This window comes from Phoca vitulina, unplaced genomic scaffold (assembly GCF_004348235.1).
Source record: "Phoca vitulina isolate PV1807 unplaced genomic scaffold, GSC_HSeal_1.0 scaffold6, whole genome shotgun sequence".
NCBI lineage: Eukaryota > Metazoa > Chordata > Mammalia > Carnivora > Phocidae > Phoca > Phoca vitulina.
The window spans coordinates 29,024,621-29,049,097 of record NW_022589709.1 but is presented as its reverse complement, the minus strand read 5'-3'; the positions used below and the strand labels follow the sequence as shown (position 1 = coordinate 29,049,097).

General features: G+C 32.8%; 1 protein-coding gene across 16 annotated transcripts in view; it reads left to right on the top strand.

Moving 5' to 3' along the window:
* PPIP5K2 (diphosphoinositol pentakisphosphate kinase 2) overlaps nt 1-24,477 on the top strand; it is a 72,883-nt gene that overhangs the window by 34,612 nt on the left and 13,794 nt on the right. For 3 of the 16 annotated variants that reach the window (XM_032403902.1, XM_032403900.1, XM_032403901.1), the window contains exons 19-29: nt 379-602; nt 6,468-6,595; nt 7,110-7,224; nt 12,492-12,599; nt 12,691-12,807; nt 14,489-14,656; nt 16,993-17,166; nt 18,449-18,521; nt 20,080-20,199; nt 21,091-21,153; nt 22,974-23,033. In XM_032403902.1, the coding sequence (XP_032259793.1) occupies nt 379-602; nt 6,468-6,595; nt 7,110-7,224; nt 12,492-12,599; nt 12,691-12,807; nt 14,489-14,656; nt 16,993-17,166; nt 18,449-18,521; nt 20,080-20,199; nt 21,091-21,153; nt 22,974-23,033 (1,350 nt within the window). Of the gene's footprint in view, nt 1-378; nt 603-6,467; nt 6,596-7,109; nt 7,225-12,491; nt 12,600-12,690; nt 12,808-14,488; nt 14,657-16,210; nt 16,938-16,992; nt 17,167-18,448; nt 18,522-20,079; nt 21,154-22,239; nt 23,067-24,477 lie in introns of those variants that run through there. The other 13 variants (XM_032403904.1, XM_032403903.1, XM_032403907.1 and 10 more) reach the window with 10 other exon arrangements.

Sequence of the window (24,477 nt, the reverse complement as noted above, 5' to 3'; positions counted from 1 at the left end):
TAAGGTTCCTTTCTGCTAAAGACTGTCCATTCTGTTAGTTCTGTGAATCTAGTAAGAAAAGACTAATACTTAAAATTCAGAACTGAAAATAGCCTAAAAGAGTTTTGTTATAATTGTTGTTCTTTTTCTTTTGATTATTGAAGTGTGTAACATACGGGAAGGTCTTTTATAAACCCAAGTCCTAAACCAAATATTTATATCTTTTATTTAGGTCTACAGAATATATGGTTGCTAATGGTATATGACTATGATAACATTCCCTACCTTCTTAACAGTTTTACCTCTGACATTTAAAAAAAGTTTCTAATTATCAACTTTTTGTATATACCCTTAATCTGATTCTAAGTTTAATATGCTAAATATGTTATGTTGTTTTAGATATTCAGCTTTACCATAGTGAAACATTAGAGCTTATGCTACGTAGATGGTCCAAGTTGGAAAAAGACTTTAAAACAAAGAATGGAAGATATGACATTAGTAAAATCCCTGACATATATGACTGTATAAAATATGATGTCCAGCATAATGGTTCCTTGAAATTAGAAAATACAATGGAATTATATAGGCTTTCGAAGGCATTAGCAGATATTGTTATCCCTCAGGTAAGTAAATCTAGGAATCAGTTTTCTTATAGTGTTTTGTAGATTCTTTTAAAATGTCTATCACTGGATAAAAGACAGTTGATTTTCATCTCCCTATAAAATCCATAAATTTTAAAAGGAAAGTAATTATGAATTTATATTTTAAGCTTTTTATTATATTAAATCATTACTTGATTTTCTAATAGTTTGATTATAGTGACTTTAAAATTTAAGGATTGATACTCCTAAAGAACAATAATATACTAACAAGACAACTGAAAACAGAACAGAATAAATCACTGAAATATTTATTGGCTACTTATTATTTACCTACCAATTCTGTGCTATGGAAGTATGTGACGAGTGGGAGAAAAAGGTAGCTGTGGCCCAATGTAAAGTTTGCAAGTATTTTGAAAAAAAAATTTTTTCTGAGAGAGAGCAGGGAGGGAGGGGCAGAGGGAGAGAGAGAGAATCTTAAGCAGGCTTCACGCCCAGTGCAGAACTTGACGTGGGGCTTGATCTCACAACCCTGAGATCATGACCTGAGCCAAAATCAAGAGTTGGGCACTTAATTGTTACCCAGGCACCCCTTAAAAAGTTATTTAGAGGTTGAAGTGTAAGTTGTTATTGGAAGGGTGCAAGTCATGGGTCTTTTCATTTATAGGAGAATAAAAATAAAGGTGTAACCAGAATTCAAATAATTGAAATTAATTAGGCAGAGAATCAGATTGATAATAAAGAGACAAATGACAAGACAAGTGAGATATGTTAGCAGAAAATGGTTCCAGATTCCCTGAGCTGAAATCCAGAGTTGGACACTTACCTGACTGAGCCACCCAGGTGTCCCTCAATTTCTCCAAAATTTGGGATCTGTTTTCAACTCAGTGACTAAAGATTATTTGGATATTATAAAGAGGAGATTGGAGTAGATCAGACATTCCACCTATGAACCAAAGTTAAATAGCAGGGAAAAAATGGAATACATGAAAAATATGAAGATGCTGAACAAAAAGAGCCTTACTTAAGAATACATATAAAAATGGTTTAAATAGTATCAGTGTCCCTTAATTTTCACGGAAAGTTCAGGAAAAACTACAAACTTTGAAAAACTGGGAATTCAGACAACTTACCTATAATTATTTGTGTACATGTTAAAGATTAGCTTATTCTTTCAGCCTGAGAGAACACTGCTTACTTGTTTGGTCAGATGTATAATATAGACAATCTTAGGTATATTGTATGATTCAGTGATTTGCAAAATGAATTCTTAAAAAAGAAGATAAAAATATCTCACATATCAAGAATATATCTTTGGGCCTCTTAGGAAACACTGACTTAGCAAACAAGGAATTATTATCTGACTTCTTTTTACTAAATGGAAGAGAGCTTTTATTCTGCAAAAGAGAAATTTAGGGGCACCTAGGTAGCTCAATCGGTTTTGCATCTGACTCTGGATTTCAGCTCAGGTTATGATCTCAAGGTCCTGGGATCAAGTTCTGCGTTGGACTCATTGATCAGTCAGTGGGGAGTCTACTTGTCTCCCTCTCCCTTTGCCCCTCCCCACAGGCAAATGTGCACACACTCTCTCTCTCTGAAATAAATAAAAAAAAACTTTTTAAAAAAAAGAGGTACAACAAATAATACATTATATGTAAAAAAAAAAAAAAAAAGATAGCGGGAAGGGAAAAATGAAGGGGGGGAAGTCGGCGGCGGGGGAGACAAACCATGAGAGGCTATGGACTCTGAGAAACAAACTGAGGGTTCTAGAGGGGAGGGGGGTGGGGGGATGCATTAGCCTGGTGATGGGTATTAAAGAGGGCACGTACTGAATGGAGCACTGGGTGTTATACACAAACAATGAATCATGGAACACTACATCAAAAACTAGTGATGTAATGTATGGTGATTAACAGAACATAATAAAAATAAAAATAAAGAAATTTAATTTTACAGAATAAAAAGTTTTATAACAGGTAAGATAGTTTAAGATTATCATCAGAGTGAACACACTAAATTCTGCATAACTCAGTTTTAGCAGCAATGTATAGACAGTCATTGAGCTAACGCTGGTTTGATTATAACTGAAGTTACTGAGTTAGACTCATCTTTGTTATGAAATTCAGGAAAGAAAGTTTATTCAAATTTTTCTTATTAACTATTCCAAGAAGAATGATTGCTGGTTTGTTTGTTTTTAAGATTTTATTTATTCATTTGAGAGAGAGAGAGCACGTGAGCGAGGGGGGAGAACAGAGAGAGAGGGACAAACATACTCCCCACTGAGCAGGGAGCCCAACGTGGGGCTTGATCCCAGGACCCTGAGATCATGACCTGAGCCGAAGGCAGGTGCTTAACTGAATGAGCCACCCAGGCGCCCTGGAATGGTTGCTGTTAATTCTGCTAACCATATAATTAGTTTACATTGGAAGTATAAGATCCACTTTTTTTTTTTTTTTCATTGTTTTGGATTGCTTTGACATTAGTCCAGGCTCAGTGCATATTAGTTATACTCTTTCTTTCAATGATTATTTAAAAGTATGCTTTTTAACAGGTAAACTTAATATAAGACAGTCTTAAATATTTAGGGTGGCTATATGCATTCTTCAGAGTAGGCTTTCAGTATATCTAAACTTAGCACCTCAGTGGCTAAGTACACAAATGATTTGTTAGCATAATCATGTCTATTTTGTTACATGGCTTATTTAATCTCATGTCTCTTCTTTCTCAGTACTGTGTACTAAAAGTTCTAGAATTGGGAATGAAAGGTTGATTTCTAAGAGTTTGGCTTAAGATACTCAAATGTTAATAGGGTTTTAGATGTTAATTTCTCCTATGTATCATGTATGTATTTCAGGTATATTGCTTAAATCACTGAAGAAACTTCTTACCGTCTCCTTGTAACTTAAATATTTATAATGGATTTTTCAAAGCTGTAATTAGAAGAATCAGTAAAAATGAGAATGGGCTGGAAAGATTTGAAACATCATTTATATCTTTTAAAGTAATTTGTCATGCTCAACTGTTCTCAGTCTTTATTACAATAATTGTCTTTGGATGCAGTTAGGTTAGATCTCAGCAGTCTGAGAATTTACTTGAAGACATCTCTAAAATTTCTTTCTTGGATAAATTATTTATCTTTGAAATCTTTGGACTCTTCAGACAACATTTTGCCCAAGCTTACAAGAATCAGTCTTATTTTTGATAAATTTATAGTTACATTTTGGAAAGTTATAACTTTAAAAGCAGAGGTTTTTTTATATGCCTTCCTGCAGTTCGGAGATTATAACTTGAGAGGACAGCTTTGGGTTTACCTCCCTAACTTTTTGGTTTGATATTCCTTATTGTAGCAGAAATTTGGGATTTCTTCTTTTTAAATGGAGTGTTGAATTCAGTCCAGTAAATATTATTTTGCTTTATTACTTTAGCCTTCATAAATCCAGAACTATGGACAAAATGCAGGCATTTTCAGTCACTTAACAAACTAAAAATTACAAATGTATTTATGGTAATTATAATGAAATTGTAGTTTACAATGGAAAAAAATGAAAATTTTGCTTACTTAATTCTCAAGGAAATAAAGGATATTTCAAGCTTAGAGACTTGATGATTCAGTCAAATAATGTAAAATTTTAACTTGTTTAGAATATGCTAATTTAGATTTAGAGACTCACTGTGATAGTGGGTATATGCTCTGGTGTACCTCAAAGTGTTGTTATGCCTCTAAAAATGTATTTCTGTGCTTACATTGAATTGATTAATTCTTATATCTATGCTGTGTGAATTATATAATTCTAATCGTAGCTAAGCTTAAATATAACATAGTTTATTACTTTTATTTAACAGTTAAACTAATTTTAATTATTATAGATATTTTTGCTGTGATAGAATTAACTTTCCACTTTTTAACCGATCTCAATTTTCATCAAATAGAGGCTCTGGCTTAAAAATGATACTTTAAAATAGTCATGATGTTATGGCAATAGAAAAGAACCTCTCAAGACTAAATGTGGTATTAAGGTTCTCCTAACTGAGATCACATTTACCAAAGTTTGAAGACAATTTGTTTAGTTACTTATGGATTGTGAAATGCAGAGGATTGTTTATAATAGCATTCGCCATATAAAGTCCATTGATACTCTAATTAAATATAACCACATAATAAGCTTTCAGATAGCCTCATCTGATACTTTAATTAGTTCTATTTATGGAAGAAATATTGTAATTACACATGAGAACTGGGATATCTAACAATTATTTGATCCTAGTTGGTGGTGGCAGATGAACAAAATATGTCAATGTGTTAAAGGGAAAAATTTCTTTATTACAAAATTAATATATCTTTGTGTAAAATTAGAAAATGCAGAAATAGCAAAAAAAAAGTCACTGTGATATTACCAATTGGAGAAAAACATTTTAATGTTTTAGAAAATTCTTAAAGGATTTTCTCTTAAATTCATGAAGATACAATTTTTCTCATACATATACAAATGTATTCTTTGCAAAAATGGAACCAGGGAAAAGCATACTCTTTTACAACCTGATTTTTTCCCTTCACTTAGTACCAAGAACTTCTTTCCATATCATTAAAGCTATATGTACATCATTTTTTTCTAATGGCTAATGGTATGATGTAATAATTATTTAACGAACTTTTCGTATTTGGGAATCTGGACTCTGTTTCTTTCACTATCTTTACACATGTCTTTACATGTACTCAAGACCATTTTTGTAGCTCCAGAAATCTTTTGCCAGTTTTCTTCCAGGTAAACAGAGTGTGAGAGCACCCATTTCCTCATACCTTGCTAATAACAACACAAAAAAAATTTCACCTAATGATTTTTAGTTCCAGTATTTTCCTTTTATTTATACATACACAATTACATATATTATCTTTTTTGCATACTCCATTCACAGTCTTCTATGTTGGCAAGACTATTGAACCAACCAAGTTTCAGTTACCGGTAAAGAAGTTCTATTTTCATGGGCCTTCCATCTGTAATCAGTCAGCCTTTTCTTTATTCGACAGTTTTCAGTTCTATTATCCATATAGAATTTTTGCTGTTTGGGAAGTACCTGATAGCAGGAAATAGTCTTTAAATTCAGGTATCGTAGAATGAACTTGGAGAGGGAGGGTATGCCTGTTTATTCCCTACTCCTTTCTACCCTCTCCTTTCCTCTTTCTCCCTCTTTTCCATCTACACACATATCACAGTTTTTTCTCTTTACACATCAGGTCATTTTCTAATCTGTTTCTCTGAACTGTAATTTTTATTAGAATTATTATTACAATTATGTTTTCTTTACACTTCATGTTATAATTCCTCATTGTAAGTTTAATTAACTCATAATTATGATTATTGAAGCCATTAAATTTGATGATTTCATTACATGTTTTGCTTACCACTAGGTAAGTCTTTCAAAGCATTAGCCAAAGGCTTTTAAATGGGATTTGTTAGGCTTTTTAATCTTTGACATTCAAATAAACAAAATCTTATGGTTTCATTTATATTTCTTTTCATAGGTTTGACTGTTGTTCTGTGCTTTACTGTATGTGTCCTTAATCCATCTTTCTTTTAGGATTGTTTCTACATTTGAAACCTTATGATTGAGTTGAACTACTGTCTATAAAGATTACATTCATTCATTCATCCTCCCATCTTCAGAAATTACTTGCTTTTTCAGTTCTACCAAAAAAATATTTCCAATTATACTTAAAAGTTTTAGGATAGTATACTTGCAGTTGCAAAAAATGTAAACTCGGAAATTTGCAATGTTCAGAAAAAAGCTTAAGATATTTGTCTCTTACTAGAATGTTTTAAGTAAGCAGTGCATTTATTAGAGCACTTTGTCATTATACTCTTTTTCTAATACCATGTATTTTCTGCTCAGGAATATGGTATAACTAAAGCTGAAAAACTGGAGATTGCCAAAGGCTACTGTACTCCTCTAGTTAGAAAAATTCGCTCAGACCTCCAGAGGACACAAGATGATGACACTGTAAATAAACTCCACCCTGTGTAAGAGACTGTACTGGTATTTTAAGTCTATAGGTGTCTGTTTTTGCATACTTCAAATCTAATGTTCCTATGAAGAAATCAGGAATGTATTACTTAGTGCATGGTGGTCGTAAGGATTACCCAGATAGTCCTAACAGTTAACTTCCAACCAAGGTTTTTTAGGGCTCCAGACTGAGGATCTGGATCACTCAGCAGCATAAAATATCTGTGAGCTTCTTTAGGGCTATGACCTTTGTCATTGCTATTAGAGGAGTTAAAATGACCTATTTACTGTGAACTTGACTAATATTAACTCTTTTTTGACTAATCTCAGAGGTCCCAGTTAGTTCTAGTTAATCTTCATGTTAGAGGAATATCTCCGAAGATAACTCCTCAGTTGTGGTTGGAAGAGGGATAGATTTACCTATTAGGTCTTTTACTTCTAGTAAGATTAAATTCCATTTTACAAAATAATTTCAATACTTAAGGTTTGACTAGATGGTTATGTTCTAACATTGTCTGCTACTAACTTTAGGTATTCCAGAGGTGTTCTGTCTCCTGAACGTCATGTCCGTACCAGGTTATATTTTACCAGTGAAAGTCATGTACATTCTTTACTATCTATTCTTCGCTATGGTGCCTTATGCAATGTAAGTAGAATAAATTATTCCAACCTACTTAAAAAATATGGTTCCTTGAATTTGTAATCAAATCACTAGCACCAGTTTTTACTGTGCAATTTCAATAATTGATCATGTGTCATCATTTGTCAAGCAAGGGTCTACTATATACCAAGCACTGTGCTAGATGTTGGGGATAAAGACATGTTCTCTTCCCTTTGGAGAAGTTTAAGCAAACAATAACACAAAGCATTTTAGGTAATGTTATAGGCTGGTGGTAATGAGATAAAGAGAAGCTGATGAATTTGAGTTATTTAGGCGTTAGAAAGAACTTGGTGTTTGGCTGGCTATTGTGCCTCTCATCTATTGTTAGTAATGAGTCATACCAAAATTTAGCTTGATAGAACCACACTTATTTTTATCTCCCACAGTTTAAAGGGCTGACTGTGATATATTTAGGCAGTTTCACTTTGGGTTTCTGATGAGGTTGCAGTTAGACAGTGGTTGGGGCTTGAATCATCTCAAGGCTTTCCTCTCATGCCTGGTGCTTGATGCTGTATGTCAGCTAGAACTTCAGCTGGGATTGTTGACCAGAATACCTACATCAGGCCTCTTCGTGTAATCTGCTTGCTTCCTCAAAACCTGGTAGCTGAGTTCCAAGGTTGAGTTTCACAATGGAACAAGGTGCAAGTGCAAGACTTTTTATGATCTAACTTAGGAAGTAACATACCACTTCTACTGAGCTGAATTGGTTGAGGCAGTCACAGAGGTTCATCCGGGTTCAAGGGATGGGGAAATAGATCTACATTACTGCGTGTGTGGAATGTCACTGTCACATTGTAAGATGAGTACCTGGGATTAGATACATTGTGGTGGCCATCTTTGGAAAATAAGATCCATCACAATATGTCTGTTGGCTACACAGTCCATATTTCTCCATATGCAAAATTCACTTAACCTCTTGTCCAGTATTACCCATCTTATTTCATTACATCATAAACTTGACATTCCAGGTTTATTCATCTAAGTCAAGTCCAGATGTAGATGGGGCTCCTTGGACACAACTCCTTGAGTGCTCAAGAGCATTCGATCTTAATTCAGAGACCTATGAACTGAAGAAACCAATTATCTGTCCTTCCAATACCCAGTATACAGTGGTGGGTTAGGCATAAGGTAACTGCTGTAAATAAACTTTTCAAAAGAGGGTAAAACAGAAGGTACACTGTAGTCACTATAGTCACTAGCAATTTTGAAATCTGCCCAGGTCCATGTTGCCCATTCTTTAATTAGGGGTCTGTCATACTGCCAGGCAGTTGTTTCCAATGGCTCATGGCTTCATAATTTGGGTTCTTGATTGCTTCATCTGGGTCATCCTTCCTTTAAAGTAAAAAGTAGCTTATGTTTGCTGTTGAGTAGTTTTCTTCAACCTGCTTCCTGCCCAAAGAAGTTTGGGGTTCCAGAGGTCTGTTTATTTTTAGTTGAGGGTGATGTAATTTAAAAAAAACAAAACAAAATGTAGTAATTTAGAATATACTGTATTAAACACATCAAACCCAAAGATCTCTTAAGGATAAGCCATTTTCTACCTTGGGTTCCCTATGTGGTTACTGAGGGATGGCACTCAGCACTCCTTGCTGCTTAATACTGAGCTTCTGAGAGACATACTCCTAAGATCCTGAGAAAGTCTTTTATTTCTTTGGAAGATCTGTGAAGCACCTCATTACATCTTTTGGAGGTCTTAGCAAGTGTTTTTATAATCCCACCATGTTTTCATGGCAGAATCTTGTGTTTCCTTTCTTCTCAAAAGCCACTTGTTAATTACAGCATTGTTTGGTCTCTAAAAAGGCTGGGAATGAGAAACCGTTTTATTTTTGGACCCAGCAAGCTTCTTTATAATTGACAATGTCCCTGTAGCTTATCTCTCTCCTAGTTTATCATAGGCAGTGAGAAGAATCTTGGTGACATGTTCAGTACTTGTCCTAGAAATCTCCGGAGCTAGTTCATTAGATACACTTTTTATTTATTTTCCACTGTCTACAGGGTAGTGTTTCTACGCTTTATGCCCTACATAGCAGGAGTTCATTTTCCTGTAGCGTCCAGTAACGTTTTTCTTACCTTTATATAATCCCTCACCAACAACCTCCTCCAGCCTGTTAGGCTTTTACTAACACTCTCCTCGAGACCCTTCTAGTGCTCACAGGTATGGAGAGTGAGAAAGAAAAGAGTCAAGAAAGATTCCCGTATCTCTAATGTAGATAATTTGGTAGATGATCCTACCATTCACTGATAAAAGTAACACTTGGGAGGAAGATCGGGTCTTAAGAAGGAAAGTAATGAGTTCAGTTTTAGACAGCTTGACTATGTTCATATGTGAGGATAGAGGTTTGGGTTAAAGGTATAGAGGAAGCCAACATACTAATGACAGCTAAGACGGTAGCTAGTAATAAGATTCCCAGGGAGTTTGCATTTGAAATGATAAAGAACATGACATTGTAGGGATTGGCCATGGAAGTGAGAATTTACAAAAGAGACTTAGAAATTTTAATAGCTTGTTTCTCAGTACACCCAAACCGTAGATTACCTAGAATACAATGTCACTCTATTATATATCAAAAGTATATTTTCATCCATCTTTAAAAAAGCAAAAAATAAGAATTTTCCTTCAATTTTCTGTGTATATATTGGTGTACTCATCCATATACATCTGTTAACAAAGTGGTTCTTAAAAGAAAATTCAGTTTTGTTTTACCTTTTTAATAAAGGGCAGTTGGATGTATAATAAAGATTTGTTACATCTCTTGATTCTTTATTTTAGTATTAGCCTTGATGAATAGTTAATATTAAAGTTACCCTAAAGTTATTTTAGCCCTCTGTTCTCATCAAATTTTCTAATTCATATGTTCTTCCCTCTTGTTTCAGTTTCTTCTTTGTCCCATTAAGGAATAGCAAAGTGACATCCTTTGCATACATATGTGCATTAGTTGAGCTTTAATAAAAGAAATCATTTAAAAAAATGATGCTTAATTAGCAAGTCAAGAACTTACATATCCAGTAGTAATGATGGAATTGTTTTGGGGGAGGAGAACTACATCTCTTATATGGTTCCTTTTTGACTCTCTTACACTTATTTAGAAGGTAGAAGAAGCATGGAAGATACAGGAGCCAGTAGAACAAGCCTATGGAGCATTATAGTGAGCAATGGATGAAATGGCAACAGATAAGATTGGAGAGCTAGTGCCTTGAGAATCCTAAGGAGATTGGGAAGCCATTTTTAAGTAGGGAAGTAAATGGCTTTGGTTGCTGTGTGGACAGCAGATAGTCTGGAGTAGATATGAAAAAAACCGGTTAGGAAGCTCTCTCGTAGTGATCTGAAGAAAGAATTTGGACTAGGATAGTGGTAGTAGAACTAGAGCTTGTTGAATATATATTGCATTCAGCTACATTTTTAAAACAGAAGCTGAACAATTCCATTCTTTTAAAAGTCTGCTTCTAGGATTTCAAAAAAATTATTTTTCACATTAGTAAATACATGTAGTGTCTTTAATATCAATATGATGTCCCATTTTCTAATATAAAAAATAAATTTATTTGAACTGTAAGTCATTATTGCAGCTCATGTTATCTTTATAAGACCCTGTAACTAGTATACGTAAAACCTTGTTCAGTCTCCCCCCAGTTGAAATTTTTTATTTTTCAGTGTGAACTGGGTAAAATCTAGCTCTCCATAATAGAATTTTTCAAAAGGTATTTGTTAAGGAAACAAGATTATAAGTAAGATTTCAGGGAATATATTTAATAAGCCTTAATTAAAAAAAAAGATTTTTATGGATTCTTGCATGTTAATTGTGTTCAGGAAGATGCTACTAAATATTAATTAATTTCATATGTTCATTAGAACAGACCTAGCAGAACCTATAACTGCAACACTGAATTAGAGATTATTAGATTGTATTCTTATTAGTATAGGATCACAAAATCTAATACATCCTTTCACCTATTGAAAATTTTTAGTATTTAATTTAAATCCATTATTTATAGTAATTCACATTGAGATTCAAATGCTATGCTAATATTTTCCCTTACCAATTTTGAAAAAATGCGTATACATCTTTGCACATATACCTCCCCCCAATACACAGGCAGACATACAGATGCAGTTTTTTCTCTGGATTGTTGCTTAGGTTGGGAGTAGCTGCTTATTGGCTTGGCATTAGGGCATTTAGAGGTGTGGATAGTCATTTATTAAAATGATGCTAAGCACACATGGAAGAATACAAATTATATGATGTATATTTAACTTTACTCTTCTAGAAACTTCAAAAGGGGAATGCTTCCTTAGAGACATATAATGTCTAAATTTGAAAAAGAATACATGCTGGTTTTGGGTTTTGTTTTGTTTTTTTAACAGGTAATCAACATGTGGTCTTGTAAGTTTAGGCTTTTGTGGGTCAAATTTCATTTTTAAAAGCAACACACATTTTATGAAGTCCAAAATACTGTATACTCTTATGGTATGCAAAAAATTGTTGTATGCATTTTTTTCTAAAGTTTATGACATATGAAATGAAGGAAAGTTATCTGTGATGTAGACCCTGTTGCCCATTGACTGTAGATTTTGTACTTTAAGTAGTTTTACCTTTTCAGATAGAATTTTCTACTTTGAATGTTTGTAGTACATGTTCTCTAGGATCCCTTTCAGTTCTGATGCTATATGATTATATGTTTAAAGACCAGTGATTATCTAAATGAAGATGGAGGAGCGATGAAAGAGATGGTAAGATTAATAGAACTTACATATGCCACCTCCTGCTGATTATTTTAAATACCACTGCAGTATAATGAGGCATATTTACTGATAAGCATGTATTACATACATTGACTATATGATACTGGGAAAAATAGCTCTACTTTTATAGGATAGTATTCAGTTTATGAAGCATGATTCCACAGTGGGTACTTTGGGACTTAAGGTTAACGACTCACTGCTCCTTACCCTCAGAATACAATTGTGGGTTTGTATTTCAAGAGATTTTTATTTTTACTTTCTAGAAGCTATTTAAAAAGTTACCATTAGACTTTCTAATACTGCTGATAAGAGATTTTTAAAATAATTTACCTAAACATAAGTGATTTATCAAGACTTAAATATAGTTGAGTTATTTTGAAAGGTTGGGCATATGCATACTTACCTTATTTGTGTGGTATCACTCAGGACTAAACAAACTACCATAATGAAAATAAAGTGACTTTCAAGTAAAGTGAAATGAGAAAATGCTTACCATATACCTTTTGTTCAGGAATCAAAAGATGAACAGTGGAAACGAGCTATGGATTACTTAAATGTTGTCAATGAACTCAATTACATGACTCAGATTGTGATCATGCTTTATGAGGATCCTAACAAGGTAACAAGAGTTTTAGATTTGTGTGTATTATCAAAGGTAAATAAATAGCCTGTAGTTTTTCATTTTGGAAATGTTCTATAATATTTTTTAGGATCTTTCCTCGGAGGAACGCTTTCATGTTGAATTACATTTTAGTCCAGGAGCTAAAGGATGTGAAGAAGACAAAAATTTACCATCTGGCTATGGATATAGACCAGCTTCAAGAGAGGTAATAAATATGAAACTCTCAGTCTGAGTTTGGTTACTATAGTTCTAGAGCCTCATAAGATTTCTATAAGAATTTCCTGTTAATGTACTTCAATTCTTATCTCAACTACTAAGTAGCAAGACGGTATAAATTTCTTTATGTATGATTTGGGCAGACAACATTTCTAAGCATACTGGAATTTTATATTTTATTTAGATTTTTTTGTATTTTTAAGACCAGTATTTAGAATGCTTAACTATAGTTTTGGTTCTGGTTTTCATTGTGGTATTACTTGAGGACTAGTGCATGGTAAACAAATTATTGTTATTTTAATCCTTACACTAACCTTACAAAGTTAAATATGTATTCAATGTAAAACTTTTTACTAAATTATAATTCATATCGATAAATCAGAAGTGTATAGCTTAATGATGTATTACAGAATGAATACTAGTATAAAACAGCCAGCCAGGTTTTGGGTAGAATAATATCATCATTCCAAAAGACCCAGTTGTGCCCCTCACTATTAAAACCTCCCTGTCTTCTCTTCAAAGATACCTACTATTACGAACTTTAGCACCATGTTTTAATATGCCTATTTTTGAACTTTTTATAAGTGAAATCACAAAATACATGCTTTTTGGGAGATTTGGGTGGGTTTGGCTTCTTTCCTTTATTATGTTTAGGAAATTTATCCATTCGGTTCTTCATTTTTGTTGTCATGTAGGATTACATGGCAACAATAAATATAAATAAATACAGTGCAATGTATTCATCTCTTCTACTTTGATTATTTATTTGTTTCCAGTTCAAGCTATGAAGATGAATGCTTTCATGAACATTTTTGTACAAGTCTTCTGGTGAACATATGTACACATTTCTTTTGGATATACATCGAGGAGTAAAATTGCTGGGTCATAGGGTGCATAAGTTCAAGTTTAGAAAATACAGTCAAATAGTTTTCTAAAGATACTGCCATATCCTTGTCAGCGCTTGGTATGATCATTGTTTTTAATGTAGCTATTTTGAAGGATATATAGTGGTATCTTGTCGTGGTTTCGATTTACATTATCCTCATGACCAGTAAGGATTAGTAATTTGCATATGTTTATTGGCCATTTGGATATGCTTTTTTATGAAGTGCTACCAGCATGGTGTTGAATAGAAGTGTTGATAGTAAACACTTCATTCACAGGGCGCCTGGGTGGCTCAGTCAGTAAAGCATCCGATTCTTGATTTCAGCTCAGGTCATGAGCTCAGGATTGTGAGAGTGAGCCCAAGTCCAGCTCCAGGCTGGGCGTGGAGCATGCTTAAGATTCTCTCACTGCCCCCCCCACAAAAAATAAAAATAAAAATAAAAAAATAAACGCTTCTTCATTCTCAAACTCAAGTAAAAAGTAATGTTCCAAAGAGAACTTTTTGGGATTTTGGTTGAGATTACATAAATTCTACAGATCAATTTTGAGGGAAATAAACTTACAGTAGTAGATCCTCTAGTCCAAGAACTTGATATATCTCTGAATTTTTTTAGCTGTTTTTATAGACTAATACTAGGCTGTTGTAAAAATTCAATTAATATTGATTCATTTGAATCAGCCTACTTGTGTATGTGCTTCAACTGACTTCACCAGTTGGTGGTTGAATTTGTCATAAGAGACTCTTGCTTTATCTGAATTTTATATGCTGTATTCTTTGCCCATAGAATGAAGGCAGGAGATCTTTTAAAACTGATAATGATGATGAACCACATACTTCTAAAAAAGATGAAATTGATCGTGCTGTGATACTGTTCAAACCTATGGTATCAGAGCCAATTCATATACACAGGAAGTCTCCACTTCCAAGATCTAGGAAGATGGCTACAAATGAAGTAAGTATATGTGTCAGAGTATGTTTTTCATAAAATAAACTAACTATATTTTAATAAAACAGAAAAGAAAATACAGCTTTAATTATGGAGCTTGGGAACCTAACAGATTTTTAATTGTCAACTTTGCCTCTTTTTCTAATAAATATTTTTAAAATACAGAGGCCATTAAAAAAGAGATTAAGATTTAAGAACCTGTAGCTTTATGTATAGTTTTCATAACAAAGTTGAATAGACATAGTAAAATAAGACCTTTCTATGTACTCATCTATTTTCTTGTCCTGTCACGTTAAGTTATTCTAATAAAGAACTTTTTTAAAAGTCTGATTTAATACGCAGAGAATAATTTTCACAGAATAAATTTCACGCAGAGAGGAACTGCCAGAAATGTTTCAACAACAACTGATTCTAATGACACTGTAGATTAAGATGTGAAATTCTAAGTTCTTAGTCTGATTGCAAAAATCAGTATAGGAATTTGAAAATTTGAAGAGATATTTGAAAATTTTACCTTTTGTATTAAGATCTACAATTAAATAAGGCTAATTCTTGTGTTCTCTAGTAGAATAACATTTAAATAACTAGTAAAATAAGATTTAACAAGAAAGCTGAATAGTTGGAATGTAGCTTGTTGAGTAAATCTTTAACACCAGCATGCATTTTTATACTTCAAATACCTATGTTTTGGGTTATCTATATTCTCTATAGGATGATTCTCTCAGCACTGATTGAGATTAGTGCTTATAAATGTTTTCTAAATGCTCGAGTAAAAGTGTAGAGCAAGATTTTAAGCTAGAAACAACCATCAACTTTTAAGTTAGAAAAATATTTTTGTTAATAATGAAATATGCCAAGTCATAAGAGTTAAGTATAACATTTAACTAGCAGTGGGTAAGAAAATAAACAACAAAACAGAATTATGCTCATTTCTGTTACCTCAAATTATACAAACAACAGTGCTTTATGATTCTCAAATTTCAAATAAATATGTTACCCAATTTGACAATTATGTATAGGAAAAACATCCATCAATAAAGAGATTGTGGTACTTTTATAATGGAAATTGTATACTAGTTAGGGTTTCTATGATTGTGATATTGTAAGTTAATTATAAAAAAAGGATGACTAACAGCTGTAGAATTTGGGACTGTGTTCTAGTATAGCTTAATTTAAAAATGAGAAACCTGGGGTTATGTTCAGGTATCTTTAATTTCAGAAAATCGGGAAATGACATTAATATAACTTAAACTACCATCTGTGTGAGGGCAGTGATTTTGATGTTGTTGAACAAAGCAATCTGCAAATTTCAGATTGTTCAAAATTTCACCATTAAACTTTCTTCTGCACTCCAAAAAGCTTATAACACTAATACAGCCAAATGTGTTGTGAGTCTTCATTTTGCAACACATTTGTGTTTGTAAAATCTTCAACAAAATCACTGCCCTTTGTTAATTCTTAAGATGCAGAACACATTTATAAACCTTCTTCTCATAAATACTTAAATAGTTGCTTTCAAGAGATTATTTCTATGCCATGCTAAACTTTTACTTCCATAAGGTAAATTATTCAAGTAAAACCTTGAAGACTTTTTCCAGCGTCCACCATCTCCATGGATATCAGAAGTTTGTACTTCCAAAAGACACACAGAGAAAAAGACTATTCTCTTCATTTTGTGCAAGTAGATTTTACTCTGTCCTCACTGTCTGAAACCTGAACATGCAAACATGTAAATGATAATGTTTGCTGCATGTTTTGCTTACTGAACTCTATAAATAATCTTTGGAGGGGGTAAACAAACAAATAGCTTGAAAGTGGAAACAAGTGCAATTTGAATCCATCTTACCTCTCTTTTTTTAAGTGTCTGGCAGATAGGTTTTCTTTTCTACATCATATAAATTGAAACTTCTCTAACCCTTTGCACAATTCTTTAGCGCTTTGGTTTGGAAGGTTATCCAGTATAGCACAGAATGTCTTGAATATTTAAAATTAAGCAGAATACTTTTACATTTTAAAAGTTGCTAAGACAGAAAATTGTTAAATCTTTCCAGTTTTAAGAGAGAAGGGACAACTATTAAGCAGTATAAATATTTTGTAAATTGAAGATAAGGTAATTCTTACAATTGTTATCACATACAGTTAGATTTCTAAGTCATTCCTATGAATTTCTCAAATATTTGAAATATCTGGCTCCCAAATTACTGTTTAATAGTTTTTTAAAAAATTGATAAACAAATGCGAACAAACTGTATTTTTTTTTCTTTCTGATCATTTGGCTCTGTTGTATCTAACTTTGCATGCTCTGCTTTTTTTTTTTTTTTTGCCCCCTTTCTCACTTCCAGGAAGAGAGCCCCCTGAGTGTGTCTAGCCCAGAGGGTACTGGTACCTGGCTGCATTATACCAGTGGTGTGGGTACTGGGCGTCGAAGACGCAGATCAGGGGAACAAATCACTTCTTCCCCTGTCTCCCCCAAATCATTGGCTTTCACATCCAGTATTTTTGGCTCATGGCAACAGGTTTTTAAACTTTACTTCATTAAACATATTCCTACCCGCATTCAGAGCAACAAACAGCTATCTTTGAGGACATCTAATCCCTTATATTTAACATCAGAGTAAATCCTTCTGTATTTTAATTTTCAGTTCATTTAAAAATGCTTGTGATACCTGACAATATTTGAGAGAAAGAAACCTCTTACATTGCATGTGTTTTAGGATTTTTACTAGGAGGGTTTTAAATATCCAGGATTTAAAAATTAATCAATAAATTTTACATTCCTGGAACTTTAGTGTGTTAATAAAAAATTTTAAAAAGGAAAGAAATCTTTTTTGGCATGGTTGTCCTTTAAAACATTCGGAAACAAAATTATGTAATTTGATGGTAAGAAAATTTAATAACCTTTTCCCCCATAATTGAAAAATTAGATTCCATTTGGAATTTGCTGAGAATATAAACATTTTCTTAAAATATCAAAATTTATGTGGTCCTGTGTTAATTAACAGGGTATACCTAATATTAATTGTTCTCTCCCTCACTATTCCATTATCTGGAAGTATCTAAGGGATACATACAGTGGGGGTTTTTTGAGTTGTATAATATTTTAATGCTCTCTTTATATGAGGATGCAATGTATAGGTGCCCATCAGTAATATGGGTCAAAATAAAAGGACTTCAGAAGGACTTTCTGTGATGACATTTGGAAATTTAAAATACTAGGATTTTTTTTGTTTTTTTTGTTTTAAGAATGGAAGGTCTGCTGTTACACATGACTTTTCCAAGAATTTCAGCAATTTCCTTTTGGAAATAGAATGCATTTGATTATAGGAAAAGGGATTATGGTATCCATTAAGGCTGTGAATATTTAAAGGTTACTCTGATAAAGCCCATGCATGGATCAGTAATTGTATGGTGACCTCAACAGTCTTTGTCTGTCTTTTCTTTTGTTTGTGATTGTTTTTCCCCCCTTCAAATACAGGAGCTGTTTAAGAGTGGGCATTTGGCTTCTTTTAAGAGTGAAATTATATCAATCTATTAATTGTTTCTTTTCATCTGTCTTATTTCATACATGATATTTCATTCTGAATGCCTGCTTCGCACCACTTCATTGCAAGGACTTCATATGAAATGGACTCCCTTCAGAAGGGGATCTTGCATGATCTTTCATGTTTTATGTATTTCTACTAATATTTATCATACAGCTTATTAACCTTTGTCTGTCTGGAACAGGCTGCAAATGAAGTATGGACTTTTGAATTGATTTTACTGTTTTACCTCATTTATTTTGCTTTCCTTGCACAGGTTGTATCTGAAAATGCTAATTACCTGCGAACACCAAGAACTCTTGTGGAACAAAAGCAGAACCCTACTGTAGGTATGTGGTCTAAAGGAAATTATATTCCAAACCTTCTTCAACTCACTCTTTTGCACACATGTAAAACTCTTCAGTGATGAAAGCATGACCAAATGCTATGCTTTAGTTTTTATTTAACGTATACTAATTGAAAAATGTTAAGTTGTCCAACTCAAAGTGTATAGTAAAGTGTCAATAAAATGAACAAGAAATAGCATTTAATTTGATTTATAACTGTTTTGACTATCCGCAGTGTAAACTACTTAGTCCAATTGCCAATGCTAGTTTTTAATCTTGTATTCTATAAATTAAAATCCCAAAATATTTTAATTTAGGAAGGAAACATCATTTTTCCCAGTTGATAAAATTGTAAATATGCTATTGCCTACTAAAAAGAAAAAAAAAAAAACTTTCTTTTCTGATAAAAAAAAAATTTTTTTTAAGTGGGGAATGTTTTAAACCCTTTCTCGGTGTATTAATTTTTCCTTTTGATTATCTCCTAAGGAAAACCAAAGCAAAACTAATGCATAGGGGCAGTTGTTAGTCATTATTGACCTATAGAACATAATTGGTTCTTTGCAAATAGTGTTGCAAAGCAACATTGAAAAAGACCTTTCTAAACTTACTAGTTTTAAGCTCATTGTTGATAAACATAATGGCATAGTATTTTCTCTATAAATAGTTGTCTAAACAGGTTTAATAAAAACATAAATAAGGTTCAACTATTTATGTACTTTGATCTACATATTAAGTATATGAACTGTTTGTTGATGCCTATTTACTCGAGGATCTTCTTTAGTTAATTACATATAGCTTATGTTGATAGCTTTTAATATTCCCACATTGTCTTCCTTTATGTATCATAATGTATTTGATAGAAATTTATTTAAACTTTACCAAGTGGTAGAAGTTTTCCTTGGGTATAAAGATTTTTGCTACAAATTAAGCATCAGTTTATACTGACTGTGTTTTATTTGCTAATAATGTGTTTTCTGGGGTCTTATTACTTAAGATCTGAAGTCATTTAAGTATTAGAAATTTAAGGTGATTTTGGCCTGGATGACCTACAAGGAATTGTTCTCAAATGGTCTTCTCACAGATTAGTAAGCTTTAATTTGCTTTATTTCATAACATACATTGATGATTCTTAACTCAGGGTATCAGAAAAGATTCTTCATTTATAGACATACATTAAAAAATATTGATCTATTATGACTAGATTTGTGCTAGGAGAGGTTTCTTATATGACCTGTTCATGCAAACTGACAGAATCCCTTACCAACCTAAATTAATTCCTAGTAGTATTTTTAATACTTTTAATATGTATATGTCTAATTATGGGGTAGATATATTATTTTTCTCAAAGGCAACATTTTATCCAGTGTTAAATACCCTCATTTGTACATATGACAAATGGTAGTGGTGATTATTTTGAAGTTGACATTACGAGCGAATTGTAAGTCTATTCAAGGCACTGCCAGATAAGTGTGGTAAGAGCCATGTTATTGCATGCTGCATGAATTCCCAATGTGAATGGAAGAACACCCGTTGTGTATGTATTTTCTCTAACTCCCATCAGGGTCTCACTGTGCGGGCCTGTTTAGCACCTCGGTGCTCGGGGGTTCTTCAAGCGCACCTAACCTACAGGATTATGCTCGTACTCATCGTAAAAAGCTGACTTCTTCTGGCTGCATAGATGGTATGTGCACACATGCACACACAGATTCATATAGACACCCATGCACACACCCATGAGCATACAGTACTTCTCAAAGGCAAGCCTAAGTCCACTGACTGATTCAACTGGAATCCTAGTACCCTTTGATGACACCTAGCGCCTAAATGACAATCACTGCTGTCTTACCCATAGCTTGGATCCGTGTTTCATCAAAGAGTTAATTGTAGTTAGATACACAGTACTTACTCAATGAATAGTTTGTTGAAATGTGAAATTTAGAACTGCATCATATGTATTGGTCTTTTAGACAGTCGGTAAGCCATATTATAAAGAATAAGTCTTTCTTTGATCTTTTAAACTTTTGTTCATTGTTATCCCTCATTTTACTTACTGATAGTGATCTAAATGAAATAAAGTGAACGGAATGTTTATAAGTAGAAGAAAATATTTTGGCAATATTTTTATAAAAATAAACATAGCATGAGAATGTTTTAGAATCCCTAGTTGGAGAGCCTCTCACTCTTGTTAAAATACCTTAAGTGTTAATATTCAGATTGTCTTTTGAGGCTCGTGGAAGCTTGTGCCTTCTGTTAATAGGAGTGTTTATTAGCCCTTTCAGGATTAGCTTTATTTAAAACTTTTTCTCATGTATCCACAAATTTGCTTAAGTCAGTAAAACGTGGATTTACCAGAATTGCTGGCTCATCCTGCTTTTCTTTCTTTTATATATTTCATTAAACACTTTGCCTCTATCATCAAGCCATTTTACTTTTAACCAGTACCCTCTCTCATTCCCTTCTGCATGTCACTTAATCCTAACCTCCTTATATATTTGTTTTTTCCCTCTTTTTTTAAGTGTTCTTCTTTTGGTAGCTGTTACGAATTTCAGGTACCTGTTTTTCTCTTTCTCAGACGCCACACGCGGTTCTGCTGTTAAAAGGTTTTCTATCTCATTTGCTCGACACCCAACCAATGGTACGTTTTGCTTTTATTTTAAAAGATACTCCCCTGCTTCATCCTTTTTTATTTTTCTTTTATTTCAAACTGTGGGGTATACAGTATCATTCATTTCTCCATTCTTAATTTCAGTTGGCATATAATTCCAACTTATTCACCCGAAGCATTGATACTGTCTAGCTCCCTTTTTCAGCTATAATTTACACAATCATTTAACATCACTCATCAAACTTTTAAATGACCACAATGATGATGAGTTTTAATACTAAACTAGCATGTAAAAATCCCTTCTAATTTCTCAAGTGATCAGTCTACACAAATTTTAAAAATATAATTAGTATTCTTTGTTTTCTTTTTAATTCTTAATCATTTTAATTTTTTTTTTAATTTCTAATTCATTTTCTGATCACATGGTTGTTTTATTGAGTTACTTAATAAAAATACAGAGCCACAACTTGTCAAATAGCCAAATGAGATGTGTTTGAAAAGTTCTTGGGAACTAGGAGATGCAGATTTCACTGTGTAACATCATTTATCTGTGGCTCTTTGTCTAAAGCAAAACTCAGTTGGTCTGGAGCACTCTGAAAACTTCATCTAGCATTCACTTTGTTCTCATGTGGCAATATGGTTTGCTATTGTCAAGCAACCAGTTTTTTGTCAAAGCAACCAGTTTTTTTTGGTACCACTGATTATTGTTAAAATTTGGAGAACTCACAATAGGAAGGAGACTAAGCTAAAAATCTAGAAAGCTAATTCAATTAAATCAATTTCTGAGGCTGAACAGTGAAGCGTTTCGTGGCCATTGTTTATAAACTGAATCATTGCACTATTACAGCTTTCTTACACAGAGCTTGTTCTTCTGGGACAAGAGGGAGTATTTACTGATCATTTTTAAATAATTGAGGGTCAAAGAATTTAAAAGAAAACATACAGATTTTTGCTTTTATTCCAAATGAAGGTACTTTTATCCCCTGGAAGTTTTTTTTCTTTTTAACAGCAAATAAATCTTTCAAAAACTTGCGTCAAGTCTTTCAAAAACTTATATGAAACTAAAGAATTAAACACAGCTTATGGTCATTCTCCCCTTTCTGGATCCTTTAACAGCACACTTAAATAACAGTGCACTAAATACTTCCTGGAGGTGGAATAAGAAGATCTCATCCTCAACAAGAGAAAACGTAGCCCTAAAGCCTAATGTGCTTTCCCTCCTTTGTAGCTCTTTAAATGCTACTTTCTGAAGAAAAAGATCCTTATTTGATACAGCTGCAGCTTCTAAAGAATCCACATGCATAAGAACCTCTTAGAAGAAAAACCAAAGTTACAAGAAAAACAGAAGCCACAAAATTCTAAGAAGAAACATTACAGGTTTAAGACTGACTATAGTTTTTGTGCGGAATGCTTATGTATTTATAGCCAGTATTGCAAGTTTTTTTTTTATAGGAGGAATCTGTGTTTATTGAAGCTTTAAAAAAAAAGTTTGTTAAATTTAACAGACAATAGAGTAACTTTATATTCCTTTGGCTAAGACTTTTTTTTTTTTTAAATGTGGGTTTTCCACACATGTGACTTAATGCATATAAAATGCATTCCTTTCAACTCTAGAAATGTTTCTTTTGGGTTTTCAAGATTTTTTTTTTTTCTTTTTTATACTGTGTTGTCTTATCTGTCCTATGAATTGTCATTTGACTCTTTCACTTTTTATTTCCCCTAACTTTTATGTTATTTCCATCTTAATACATGTCATGGACTTACCCCTCCCTTCATCTTTAGTTCAAGGAACATGGTGAAACAAGTATCTTCTGACAGTGCTTTACCTTATTTTCTGGGCCTCTGTGCAGAACACCTACACCTCTATAGGTGCTGGTCCGTTTCCTCTGTGGAATGTCTAGGCTCCAGTGGTATGTTTTTATAGCTTCTAAACATGACAGCGGGGTGGCTTTTTAAATTGCTGCGCTAACCCTTTCATTGTGCATTAAATACAGTTTACTAAAGATAAGTGGGGAAATGTGTCACCAGAGGAACTTGATTATATTGTTATTTGCCTGTTAGAAAATCTAACAGGCAAATGCAAGGAAATAGTTGTTATAAAAACACTTACAAAACATTCTGACGAAAGGATAAAAAAATCATATTGTTAAGTTTAGTGTATTGCAAAGAAAGGGTTTGCGTGTATTTGCATGAATCTTGTACTTTAAAAAAATGTAATACTTGTGCAAGCCTAATTTTTTTAGTGCTTAATTTAGGTGCTTTAGCTGCTGTTATGGTATAGTTTCTGTTTTGTTTTGTTTTTGAGTATATGTAATGTTCCATTATTCTTTGGTTTGCACCTGAAAATCAAACATACCAGTTTTATAAACCTTTTTGTTATTTTCATAGGAAGACTAGATTCTCTTTCAACCATAGTTTCCCTACTTCAGCCAAGACTTAGGCGGTTCTCAGGTTACTTTTTCCTCCCCAAATTAAGTAAATATCAGCCAATGTTAAAATGAGCACATGCCTATTGAAGCAGAGAGCTTTGCAGTCTGTTCGAGTTTAATTAACTTTTACTTTTTATTTAATAATATTAGCCTTTATATAAAATCTTAATTTAAGTATTAAAAGTATTTTCTTTGGAGGAAAATTAGTTTGAATTTTGGAAAGAGTAGATGCAGAAGGACCTGTTATTTCAGTTGTGTATGAAAGCAATTTTAAAAGCCATTCAGTTGAATAAAGTTTAAATGAACAGGCAATTTTATAAAAAGCAAATAACCTATATTCTATTTGTTTAAAAAAAGACCTGTATATTTAAGCATTTTTGTTTCACTGATGGTATTAATATATATGTGCATGATTTGTTTCATGAAATTTTTGTATTTCTGTGCCATTATTGAATGCAAACATGTCTGTATTTTGTATTGCTTTTTACTTGGCCTGACTTTACTCAGCTAACAATTTCAACAATAGAATTATTGAGTTAATTCAATAAAGGTAGGTAAAATGTGTTTTGAAATTTCATTTTCAGCATAAATGAATGAATGTTGTTTTCAGGTCACACTAGAGAGTATCGTTGGCCTTGGTATGACTAGAAAAGCTAATTTAAATCACTCTTCACAAGTAATTACAACATAATTATTCTTCAACAAGAAGTTAATTTTAGCATTCTGGCATAAGGGACACATCATGGCATCAACTTATTCACCTATTATCAAGTAGACCTGATTTTTTAAAGTAAAAACTGAAACAATATAATGTTTTCTGCTTTTCCCCCCAGGTTTTTTCTTTAAGTATTATTCTTAGATTTTACCAAAATATAGAATGAAATTGTGTGCATGCTGTACTATGTGATTACATTTAAAATGAAAT